General features: G+C 43.3%; 1 protein-coding gene across 3 annotated transcripts in view; it reads right to left on the bottom strand.

Moving 5' to 3' along the window:
* Positions 1-13,474, bottom strand: part of cep120 (centrosomal protein 120) — a 66,450-nt gene that overhangs the window by 17,204 nt on the left and 35,772 nt on the right. For all 3 annotated transcript variants that reach the window (XM_071400061.1, XM_071400060.1, XM_071400059.1), the window contains 2 exons: positions 11,564-11,725; positions 9,601-9,723 (listed from right to left, as the gene is read on the bottom strand). In XM_071400061.1, the coding sequence (XP_071256162.1) occupies positions 9,601-9,723; positions 11,564-11,725 (285 nt within the window). The remainder of the gene's footprint in view (positions 1-9,600; positions 9,724-11,563; positions 11,726-13,474) is intronic.

The following is a 13,474-nucleotide window of genomic DNA, read 5'->3' on the forward strand; positions in this document are numbered from 1 at the left end:
ATAGCCCTTACACAGCCTGGAGCTGTGTTTTGGGTCGTTGTCCAGTTGAAAAACAAATGATAGTCGGACTAAGCCCAAACCAGATGGGATGTTGTATCGCTTCAGAATGCTGCGGTAGTCGTGCTGGTTAAGTGTGCCTTGAATTCTAAATAAAATCATACGGTGTCACCAGCAAAGCACCAACACCATCACACCACCTCCTCCATGCTTCACGGTGGGAACCACACATGCGGAGATCATCCGTTCACCTACTCTGCGTCTCACAAAGACACGGCGTTTGCAACCAAAAATCTCAAATTTGGACTCAGACCCAAAAAGGACAGATATCCACCGGTCTAATGTCCATTGCTAGTGTTTCTTGGCCCAAGCAAGTCTCATCATCTTATTCATGTCCTTTCGTAGTGGTTTCTTTGCAGCAATTCGACCATGGAGGCCTGATTCACACAGTCTCCTCTGAACAGTTGATGTTGGGATGGGTCTGTTACTTGAACTCTGTGAAGCAAATATTTGGGCTGCAATTTCTGAGGCCAGTAACTCTAATGAACTTATCCTCTGCAGCAGAGGTAACTCTGGGTCTTCCTTTCCTGTGGCGGTCCTCATGAGAGCCAGTTTCATCATAGCGCATGATGGTTTTTGCACATGAACTTGAAGAAACGTTCAAAGTTCTTGAAATGTTCCGTGTTGACTGACCTTCATGTCTAAAAGTAATGAAGGACTGTCGTTTCTCTTTGCTTATTTGAGCTGTTCTTGCCATAATATGGACTTGGTCTTTTACCAAATAGGGCTATCTTCTGTCTACCACTCCTACCATGTCACAACACAACTGATTGGCTCAAATGCATTAAGGAAAGAAATTCCACAAATGAGCTTTAAACAAGGCACACCAGTTAATTGAAATGCATTCCAGGTGACTACCTCAAACCTGGTTGAGATAATGCCAAGAGTGTGCAAAGCTGTCATCAAGGCAAAGGTTGGCTGATTTGAATAATTTGTTTAACACTTTTTTGGTTACTGCGTGAATCCATGTGTGTATTTCATAGTATTGCTGTCTTCACTATTATTCTACAATGTAGAAAATAGTAAAAAATTCAGAAAAACCCTTGAATGAGTAGGTGTGTCCAAACTTTTGACTAGTACCACACACATAAATATGTAAAGTGTTGGGCCAATGTTTCATGAGCTGAAATAAAAGATCCAAGAAATACTACACATGCACAAAAAGCGTATTTCTCTCAAATTGTGTGCACAAATTTGATCACATCCCTGTTAGTGAGAATGTCTCCTTTGCCAAGATAATTAATCTACCGGACAGGTATGGCATATCAAGTAGCTGTTTCAACAGCATGATCATTACACAGGTGCACCTTATGCCGGGGACAATAAAAGGCCACTCACAATGCCATGTCTCAAGTTGAGGGAGCGTGCTGTTGAATTTTTATTTCTCTACCATAAGCCTTCTCCAATGTCGTTTTAGAGAATTTGACAGTCCGTCCAACCAGCCTCACAACCGCAGACCACCTGTATGGCTTCGTATGGGCGAGCGGTTTGCTGATGTGAAAAGAGTGTTCCCCATTGTGGCAGTGGGGTTATGGTATGGGCAGGCATAAGCCCCGGACAATGAAGACAATTGCATTTTATCTATAGCAATTTGAATGCACGGAGATACCGTGACGAGATCAAGGCCCATTGTTGTGCTATTCATCCACCGCCATCACCTCGTGTTTCAGCATTATAACACACGGCTCCATGTCGCAAGGACCTGTTCACAATTCCTGGAAGCCACAGTTCTTCCATGGCCTGCATACACAACAGACATGTCACCCATTGAGGAAGTTTGGGATGCTCTGGATCGACGTGTACGACAGCGTGTTCAAGGTATCTTTGACCAACAGATGCATACAGTGCCTTCGGGAAAGTATTCAGACCGCTTTACATTTTATGTTACAGCTAGGGATGCACAATATAATGGTAAGCACATGATAATCGTACGATATTAGCTAAAAATGCCAACATCGGCATTGGCCCGATGTCTAGTTTAACGCCGATGTGCAAAACCGATTTCAAAGCTGACGTGCATACCTATATAACGCAGGTATATGTCGCAATGACGCCACGAAAACTGCATTCCTAACCTAGCCCACAATGTCTGCTGTGTGGATCTATTTTTAAGTATCAAAAGGAAGATAACAAAAAGGCCATATGAAACGTTTCTGCTGCTATTATTTCCCGAGGGGAGAAAGTGAAATTGTTCAATACCACACACCAAATTACTCATTTGAAAGTGCATCACCCCCAGACGTTCAGCGACTACTTTGAACAAAAGCAGAAAAAAAACTAGGTGCACACTTCCAACAACTTAACAAGTTCAAGTCGAGCATTCATTTGAAAGAGTAAGACAATTTCAGCGAGACAACTCAAAGACGAAATCCATTAGCGCTAAGATAATAGAATTCATTGTCCTTGACAATCAACAGTTCTCTGTCGTGGATGATGTTGGCTTTCGCCGACTGGTCAAGCACCTCGAGCCCCGGCACACACTACCAACTATGTGCGTTTCTTTTTCTTTTTTTTCTCCGCAGTTGTTGCCCTACCGGAGTTGCACAGTATTGTTGAAACGCACATCCATATAGCTACTTGCTATAGCTTCGCAACTGACATTTAGACCAGCGACGTCAGCCCATTGAGCATGCTGGGTCCGACAGCACAGTGGGTCGACGAGGATTTCGTACTAAAGAAAGTCGTATTGTTTGCTCAAGAATGAGCTGGTTCTCATACCGCTGCTGCCATTTCAATGGCATTTGAGAACAAGTCAAATCAAAGTTAATTTGTCACGTGCGCTGAATACAACAGGTATAGACCTTACAGTGAAATGCTTACTTACAGGCTCTAAACAATAGTGCAAAACAGGTGTTAGGTGAACGGGATATTCAACAAGCGTGTAGTGTATGTATCCATTGTCAGATGTTTATATATAGGCAATGCATTTGGTACAGTTCATGATTTGACCAAGTGACAGCCTTATTCTAACCAGCTCGTCAAAACAGAGTGCAAGAAGTATTGTATTAGTAGCTAACTGTATTGCTATAAAAGTATTGGTCCACATTCTAGCTAGTGTCCATCACTGATACAGGCAATAGTTCCTTTCCTTGGATCCCTACAAAAAGCTTTAGGGCCAACTGTTATATTGGTCACCTAGTAGCCAGCTAGTGAAGAACCTTGTAAACATTACAGCTAGGTCGTTACAGCTGTTGTTAAGTTAGCAAGCCATGTAGCTAACAAGCTAGCTGCATTTTGAGTAAAGTAGCTAGACTAACTACCAAAACTTTACTCATCAGAAAAACCGCTGAATGTTAGATAGCTAGCATTGTTACAGGTACTATTTATGCTTTAAACAACATTGGAAACTATCCATATTGCTAATAGTTACCAGTAGCTGGCTGGCTACTGGCCTCCAGAATTGCCACTAAACTCTGTATTCATCCTCCTTGATTATTCAATTCCTTTGCAGAAGAGGGAGAAGGAGAGTGAATCTCCGGTCTCTTGGCCCTTCCAGTCCTACGGGAGGCAGCTCCCGCTCTGCCTTGTCCAAGCTCTTCTCTGTCCTGGCACCCCAGGAAAACATCTGAAGCCCTACCTCTTCAAAGAGTAAATTAAATAATCCCACAGCACCCCTCACATCTTGTGCATGTCCAAGCTCGGGGCGCCCTTAGACAGTAAGGAGCTTATCCCACAAACTCTTAGCTTACTGTATGCAAGCTGGAACTGCAGGTAACAGTTGTTTTAATAGGGCTGCACTAGTGGGAAGGCTTCTCCCATGTATACATGACCCTGCACCAGCTGGGCTTGGTCATGGGGGGGGGGGGCAGAGCCACTGTTCCCTCCGGTGGCTCGGAGGAGCACAGAGCTAACGAGAGAGAAACTCGTTTGAGCCTCTGTCAGATTCGCCTCCGTTAGCAACTTGCAGAACTGGAGGTCCTCTTCTCAAGCACATGATGCATAGAAGACAAAAATCCTTCATTGCAATCTTAGAACCGCAAGCACAAGAAAGTGGGGATTTGCATGCTGAGCTAGGTTCGGTTTGGATAGGGGTTTCTGTTGTTGCGGCTGATGCCTGGCAATGATGAGCACAGTAGAGAACACTATAACCACGAGGCCGAAATGCATTAGCTAGCTAGCAGTTAACCAGAGGTGTGCTGTAGCTAATTAATCAGTTATCGGTATCGGGTTTTTTGGCAAGGAAAACATTGGTATCGGCCAAAAATGTTATATCGGTGCGTCCCTGGTTAAAGCCTTCTTCTAACATTGATTTAATTTGAAAGAAATCCCAGAAATCTACACACAATACCCCACAATGCGAAAACAGGTTAAGAAATGTTTGCAAATGTATTAAAACTTAACAGAAATATCTTATTTACATAAGTATTCAGACCCTTTGCTACGAGACTCGATCTTGAGCTCAGGTCATCCTGTTTCCATTGATCATCCTTGAGATGTTTCTACAACTTGGAGTCCATCTGTGGTAAATTCAATTAATTGGATATGATTTGGAAAGGCATACACCTCTCTATGTAAGGTCCCAGAGTTGAACGTGCAGGTCAGAGCAAAAACCAAGCCATAAGGTTGAAGGAATTGTCCATAGAGCTCCGAGACAGGATTGAGTCGAGGCACAGAACTGGGAAAGGGTACCAAAACATATCTGCAGCATTGAAGGTTCCCGATATCACAGGGGCTTCAATCATTCTTAAAATGGAGAAGTTTGGAATCACAAGACTCTTCCATCGACCTGGCCACCCGGCCAAACTGAGCAATCAGGGGAGAAAGGCCTTGGTCAGGGAGGTGACCAAGAACCCGATGGTCACTCAGACAGAGCTCTAGAGTTCCTCTGTGGAGATAAGAGAACCTTCCAGAAGGACAACCATCTCTGTAGCACTCCATCAATTAGGACTTTATGGTAGAGTGGCCAGACGAAAGACACATGACAGCCCGCTTGGAGTTTGCCAAAAGGTACCTAAAGACTCCCAGACCATGAGAAAAAAGATTCACTGGTCTGACGAAACCAAGATTTAACTCTTTGGCCTGGATGCCAAGTGTCACGTCTGGAGGAAACCTGGCACCATCCCTATGGTGAAGCATGGTGGTGGCAGCATCATGCTGTGGGGACGTTTTTCAGCGGCGGGAATGGGAGACTAGTCAGGATCGAAGGAAAGATGAACGGAGCAAAGTACAGAGAGATCCTTGATGAAAACCTGCTCCAGAGTGCTCAGGACCTCAGACTGGGGCAAAAGTTCCCCTTCCAACAGGACCAGCCCTAAGCACACAGCCAAGACAACGCAGGAGTCTCTGAATGTCTTTGAGTGGCCCAGCCAAAGCCCGGACTTGAACTCGATGGAGCATCTCTGGAGAGACATAAAAATAGCTGTGCAGCAACGCTCCCCATCCAACCCGACAGAGCTTGAGAGAAACTGCAGAGAAGAATGGGAGAAACTCCCAAAATTCAGGCGTGCCAAGCTTGCAGCGTCCTACCCAAGACGACTTGAGGCTTTAATCTCTGCCAAAGGTGCTTCAACAAAGTAAAGGGTCTGAATACTTATGTAAACGTCATATTTTTCTTTGAAATAAATTGGCAAAAATTTCTAAACCAGTTTTTGCTTTGTCATTATGAGGTATTGTGTGTAGATTGATGAGTGGGGGGAAAAAAGTTTTTAATCAGTTTTAGAATAAGGCTGTAATGTAACAAAATGTGGAAAAAGTCAAGGGGTCTGAATACTTTCCGAATGCACTGCACGAAATGCGTTACACTGTTAGAACGTTCCAATCAGAATGACTGCTCGTTAGCTTGAAGGAGGGTCCCTCGAGTCCCAGTGGTTCAAGTGTTAACAGATACTCTAAATGATTATTTCTTAACTAAATATTACAATTATAACCACAAAAAAAACTATCCTCTATAAATAAGGAAGTAAATACAAAAAACTTGTTCAGTTTACCTTCTAAGGCATATCTTTAAGTTGTACTCATCTATGGCAGTGGATACGAATGCAGAAGTGTTTGTGTTGAAGCACCACAAGCTCACAAATAAACAAGCGCTGAATGAAATTAATGAAACTTAGTCTCCAAGTAAATCTGAAACGGCACTGTTCACAAGTTCACAAAATATGTAGCAACATGCAGTTGGAGTAGATTCACTACAGTGCCTTACAACAGTCAACGTAAAACAGTCATGTAAAGAAACACTATGACAACCTGGCAATGAGAGCTTGTTATGACAAGCACACGCTACCTGTTCATTACGATAATGTTTTCTTATTGAAATCAATGTCAATTACAGTGTTATTCAATACAAAATGTATTTGCTACAGTGGGGCAAAAAAGTATTTAGTCAGCCACCAATTGTGCAAGTTCTCCCACTTAAAAAGATGAGAGGCCTGTAATTTTCATCATAGGTACACTTCAACTATGACAGACAAAATGAGAAAAAAAAATCCAGAAAATCACATTGTAGGATTTATGAATTTATTTGCAAATTATGGTGGAAAATAAGTATTTGGTCACCTACAAACAAGCAAGATTTCTGGCTCTCACAGACCTGTAACTTCTTCTTTAAGAGGCTCCTCTGTCCTCCACTCGTTACCTGTATTAATGGCACCTGTTTGAACTTGTTATCAGTATAAAAGACACCTGTCCACAACCTCAAACAGTCACACTCCAAACTCCACTATGGCCAAGACCAAAGAGCTGTCAAAGGACACCAGAAACAAAATTGTAGACCTGCACCAGGCTGGGAAGACTGAATCTGCAATAGGTAAGCAGCTTGGTTTGAAGAAATCAACTGTGGGAGCAATTATTAGGAAATGGAAGACATACAAGACCACTGATAATCTCCCTCGATCTGGGGCTCCACGCAAGATCTCACCCCGTGGGGTCAAAATGATCACAAGAACGGTGAGCAAAAATCCCAGAACCACATAGGGGACCTAGTGAATGACCTGCAGAGAGCTGGGACCAAAGTAACAAAGCCTACCATCAGGAACACACTACGCCGCCAGGGACTCAAATCCTGCAGTGCCAGACGTCTCCCCCTGCTTAAGCCAGTACATGTCCAGGCCCGTCTGAAGTTTGCTAGAGAGCATTTGGATGATCCAGAAGAAGATTGGGAGAACGTCATATGGTCAGATGAAACCAAAATATAACTTTTTGGTAAAAACTCAACTCGTCGTGTTTGGAGGACAAAGAATGCTGAGTTGCATCCAAAGAACACCATACCTACTGTGAAGCATGGGGGTGGAAACATCATGCTTTGGGGCTGTTTTTCTGCAAAGGGACCAGGACGACTGATCCGTGTAAAGGAAAGAATGAATGGGGCCATGTATCATGAGATTTTGAGTGAAAACCTCCTTCCATCAGCAAGGGCATTGAAGATGAAACGTGGCTGGGTCTTTCAGCATGACAATGATCCCAAACACACCGCCCGGGCAACGAAGGAGTGGCTTCGTAAGAAGCATTTCAAGGTCCTAGAGTGGCCTAGCCAGTCTCCAGATCTCAAACCCATAGAAAATCTTTGGAGGGAGTTGAAAGTCCGTGTTGCCCGGCAACAGCCCCAAAACATCACTGCTCTAGAGGAGATCTGCATGGAGGAATGAGCCAAAATACCAGCAACAGTGTGTGTGAAAACCTTGGAGACTTACAGAAAACGTTTGACCTCTGTCATTGCCAACAAAGGGTATATAACGAAGTATTGAGATAAACTTTTGTTATTGACCAAACACTTATTTTCCACCATAATTTGAAAATAAATTCATAAAAAATCCTACAATGTGATTTTCTGGATTTTTCCCCCTCATTTTGTCTGTCATAGTTGAAGTGTACCTATGATGAAAATTACAGGCCTCTCTCATCTTTTTAAGTGGGAGAACTTGCACAATTGGTGGCTGACTAAATACTTTTTTGCCCCACTGTATATATTTCAACTGCAAATGGCATGCGCTGATGACTGAAAACATTCATGCAGGAAAATGTTTGCAGCACTGATTTTAGTCACAGGTTCTAATTTAGCTAGCTAGCTAACAAACAATCTTATCTCATCATGAATGTAAGCACATGGCCTCAAAGACAGATCTTCACCAACTGTCTTGCTTTTTTTGCAGATTGCATATTTTGTGTCAAGGATGAGTATTGTGATGAGGTGTTCACTTTGGCGACCGTCCAGTGTTCGCATATACTGCTTGCTTGGTGAAGTGCACTTTTGATTATTTACTTATTCAACTACAGTGTCGCTGGCAAAATACTCACCGTCAAACCACCATGCCCACTCACTCTCACGTTGTGACTTACGGGCTGAATGATGTTCAATGAGCAGCTCGTAGAGCGCCCTGAAGCAACCATTGAAAAATTACAAAAAATGAGCAGACGTATTTATTCATTCTATGTACTCTACAGTTCAAAGGTTTGGGGTCACTTAGAAATGTCCTTGTTTTTGAAAGAAAAGCTACTTTTTTGTCCATTCAAATAACGTCAAATTGATCAGAAATACAGTGTAGACATGGTTAATGTTGTAAATGACTAATGTAGCTGGAAACGGCAGATTTTTTATGGAATATCTACATAGGCATACAGAGGCCCATTATCAGCAACCATCACTCCTGTGTTCCAATGGCACGTTAATCCAAAGGTATCATTTTAAAAAGGCTAATTGATCATTAGAAAACCATTTTGTAATTATGTTAGCACAGCTGAAAACTGTTGTACTGATTATACGGATTAAAGAAGCAATAAAACTGGCCTTCTGTAGACTAGTTGAGTATCTGGGGCATCAGCATTTGTGGGTTCGATTACAGGCTCAAAATAGGCTCAAAAATGTATTCTGAAACTCATCAGTCTATTCTTGTTCTGAAAATGAAGGCTATTCCATGTGAGAAATTGCCAAGAAACTGAAGAGCTCGTACAACGCTGTGTACTACTCCCTTCACAGAACAGCGCAAACTGGCTCTAACCAGAATAGAAAGAGGAGTGGGGGGCCCCGGTGCACAACTGAGCAAGAGAACAAGTACATTAGAGTGTCTAGTTTGAGAAAAAGACGCCTTCGAAGTCCTCAACTGGCAGCTTCACTAAATAGTACCCGCAAAACACCAGTCTTCTTTGCCATTTCTCGTTTCCATGCCTTTACGGAGCGTGCACCCTCAGTTTAGGGACCTTTGAGGGTCTCTGTGTTGGGACCTCCTGGCTTTTGGAGAGCATGTTGCGATACGGAGTTTACCATATCCCACCGTGAAATACGGAACGGGTAATTGAAAGAGAACAAGGTTATTTACATAACCCCAGTTCTCTGATATTATGAGTGAAATATTTCACCGCACTTCCCTGCTCGCAAGACGAGGAAGAGAAGCATGTTTGAAAAAATGTGGCAGTGAGCAGGAGAGTGGCGTCTTCATACAGGGTGAGGGCGCACCATAGTCGCTGCTCTTCAGGTCTGTCTTCAACAGACGCTTGTGATTGGTTTCTTCGAGTTATGGGACTTTCAGAATGAAATCCCACTGAAATACGTCACTCATAATATCAGAGAACTGGGGTTATGTAAGCAGTATAGTTAGAAGTTGATGTGCTCACCTTCTCCAGACTTAACAGGTTGATCTCAGACTGTAGTCTGATCTCAGGGCGAATGCTCTGCTGCTCCCGAAACTGCTGGTATTCCTTCTCCAACAGCTTGTATTTGTTCTCTGCATCCAGCATCTACAACAGAAGAACTTACTATGAGGAGCGAAACGGAAAACGATTATTTCTCATCACTACCAATTATGTAATGTGTTACACATATAGGGCAACATTTTTATAGCGCAAAGTGCAAAACTTACCACAAACCTCAATCTCGCAATGTGATTTAATTTAAAACTCTTCAACAATGTGTGTTATAAAGAGACTATTTATGTATTGCTCAGTTTACTAAACTCGTTAAATTATCACCGCACAAATTGTTGAAAAGTTTCACATTTAATGACACAGATAATGATTGTTATTTTTTGGCATAGAAATAAATGTCACCCAAAGGCTTAACTGCCAGTGTTACATTTTAACAACCTTACAACTGCTCTGACTAAATGGAGAACAGGAGAGAGTAGCTCATGACTTGGCTCGGAGCGCGACCCACAAACGAGAACAATACATTATACTGTAACAACTTTCATTGATGGCCTTGAGTCCTATGCAATGCTTCCAACTGACTAATAAACAAATGCCAGATCCCTCAAAATCATAGGAGCCTAGCTGGTGTTTGTTGACATCTAAATCCCCAGAGTAATTGAGATTGTGCGGTTCTCAATGTTATCCTGTCGGTCTTTTAGACAAGGCAGGCAGCAGAGCAACAAACCCCACACACAATGCCTGGTATTCTGTGCTGGAAGGCAGGGTGGATGGATCCAGGCCTGATAAACGGGCTCTGGTGTGTGCCGACAGAGGACGACAAATGTATGTTTACACATTCCTGACATGGGGAGACAAGATATAGAGCAGCGTGGCAGACTGGCTAGCAGATTTCACAGCACTGCCTTCTTTCCGCTTGTCAGAAACCTACTTTGCTTGATTTGTTATGGCCGGAGAGTCCAGATATTTTCTGGGAAAATGAGACGGCGGACAACTATTTCAGTAAGTGAGTTTGTCTGTGAGGAGGACAGGGGAGAGATTCTAGCGAAAATAATGCACATTTTCTTCTTCACTGTAAAATATCCAGAGCATACTGGGGGGGGTGGAGTGGGACTGAAAAGAACCGACATCTCATTGCATACTGTAGCCTACATACCATAGTTAGGCCTACATGAGCAAAGCAGGGGGGCTGGTTTCTCTCCTTAACATTGAAAAAGCACTAAGGACTATACCTGGACTAAATCAAACTCACTATTTTAAAATGAAGAAAAACTGAGCCAATTTCACAGCTTGAATCCATGCTTTAGCCTGCTCGTCAAGGTGTATTATGTATTAGTTCACACACATGGCTGCTGCTGAACTCTTTCTGCTATTTTGATCATTTTGACAAATCTACTATTGAGCAGAACACATTCGTGACACATGGAAATCAAACAGGGGAGTACGAGATACATTTTCCAGAACTTGACCATGCAATCACCTCTCATTCTGTAATGAAATAAATAAAAAATAAATATACATATTTTGCCTTAATTTAACCAGGTAAGTCATTGAGAGACTGGGGAAACAAAATTAAGTATTTAATAAATGCTAAAGGCCAGGTCTGTTCTACTACAGAACCATGCAATGCATTGGGTGTGTTAGGCCTGAGAGAAAACAGCAGATCGGGGTTGGATGGTCACGGATGGTCAGATATTGATGGTATCCTCGGAGACTGCAAGAGGCCAGAAGCCTGGCCGAAACCCCGGTGTTCGTCTGCCCAATGCTGCTTTCTTCTCTCTTTTTTTGTCCATTTCACAATGTCCACCGGGGGATGACATGGCCCATTGACCTCATGGTCAATGGTCACCCCAGGACCCTCATCTCCTCCCAAGGTGGGTATTGAGCGTGCCAGCCTAGCATTCCTTCCCCAGCCCAGCGCCCTGACGCCTACCTGCTGTTGCTGCCTGCTACGCTCCTCCTCCAGCTGCCTGACCCTTGACCTCTCCAGATCCACCTGGTGAGCGCAGTCCTCGCGGAGCCGCCGGCCGCTCTCCTGCAGCTTGGACATGCTTAACTCGTGCTCAGCCCGCATCTCCCTCTGCAAGCGCTGCATCTGAAAGCACAAGCAGTGATGATGGGGTTAATGATACAGGTTTGAGCAAGGATCCACACCCTTGTAACGCTAAAGGTATGCAGAGTAAAATGTATTATTGGGATGTACAGGTAACTGCCAAACTGCCCAAAAAGAGTAAATGAGAGTTTTGTTATGGTGTGGTGTTATGGTGTCCATTTTCCTGGTATGGTTTAGGTCCATTCAATCCCTTAGAAGGCAAGATAAACTGCAATAAATAACCAACTGTCTGAGTGATCACCTTCAACCTATGGTGAATAATTTATATCCTGATGCAGTATTTCCCAAGGATTCTTTTTTGCAGCGGTGGCAAAGTTCACGGGTGGGGGGGGGGGGGTAGTGGGCGTGGCCAATGGCATTCTCTCCAACCAACTATTTTAGAGCCCCCCCCTTCAAATTTAATTCCAGACCTCCCGAGTAACACAGTGGTCTAACGGGAGGGTTTGGCCGGCAGGGATGTCCTTGTCGCATAGCGCACTAGCGACTCCTGTGGCGGGCCGGGCACAGTGCACGCTGACATGGTCGCCAGGGGGACGTTTCTCCTCTGTCACATTGTGGCGGCTGGCTTCCGGGTTATGTGGGCATTGTGTCAAGAAGCAGTGCGGCCCTGGTTGTGTTTCAGAGGACGCACGGCTCTCGACCTTCGCCTCTCCCGAGTCCGTACGGGAGTTGCAGCAATGAAACAAGACTAACTATCAAATTGGATACCACGAAATTAGGGAGAAAAAGGGGTAAAAAAAATGTAAATACAAAACAATTCAATAAAAAAATATATAAATAAAACAAGATAAAGAAAAAAGCTAATTCCATGCAATTATACACATTTTTCCATGGGGCTGAGAGAAAATGTGGAGTTTTAAAGCTCGTATCCTGTCTGGTGTATGTGACAAAACAGATATAATAATGTATAATTATTATTTTGCAGTGCTACACATTTTGCCATGGCTCATACCATGTTCTTATGGGAGCTCCATCAGTCTCGGCGTCAGGATAAAGTGATTAATGGGGCAGTTGAAATCAGCGAGGGTGGCACAATTTTGGGGGGTTCCTGCATTGGACTTATATTGAATTCTGCTTATATCACACTATACCAAAATAAACAATGTTCAAATGTTGAGACTCCGAGATCATTGAGAGCTTTAGAAGTGACAGGTTGGCACGAAATCTGTAGCCCATCTCCGCTGCGCTGTATCAGCACAATGGACAGCGCAAGGTCGTTTTGGTAATGAATATAGATAGGTAAATTACCCTATTACAAACAGCCTATGTGAATGCAGCCATACACACAGCTGTCTTACCAAAATAATGCAAACTAAATGCTGAAAGTAGTAGCCAACAAAAATACTGAATTCCAGTTTGGCTTAGAATACAGACAACTGCTAATGCGAACAAATGCGAACATAACAAAACAGCAGTACCAAGTAGTAGCTCTAGTAAACTAAATATCAGATTGATAAAGGAATGACACAATCTATATTTAGGCTACTAACATTAACACCAAACAAACACTGTAAACAAAAGGCAAATGGTTTCACATCTAGAAAGACTCTCTGGGTCAAGGGCACAAAGGTCCTCCAGCAGTTGGCTGTTACGTTTGCTAAATCGTTCTGACATTTCACCAATGACAGCATTAGCACTGCACTATGCCCAAATGACTTCGAACTCTGTCACACCTCAGCTTCGATGCACTCCAACGCACTGCGGACCACTTTGATGCCAGTGTGCGAAAAG

The sequence above is a fragment of the Salvelinus alpinus genome, chromosome 5 (genome assembly GCF_045679555.1).
Source record: "Salvelinus alpinus chromosome 5, SLU_Salpinus.1, whole genome shotgun sequence".
In the NCBI taxonomy this organism is placed as follows: Eukaryota; Metazoa; Chordata; class Actinopteri; order Salmoniformes; family Salmonidae; genus Salvelinus; species Salvelinus alpinus.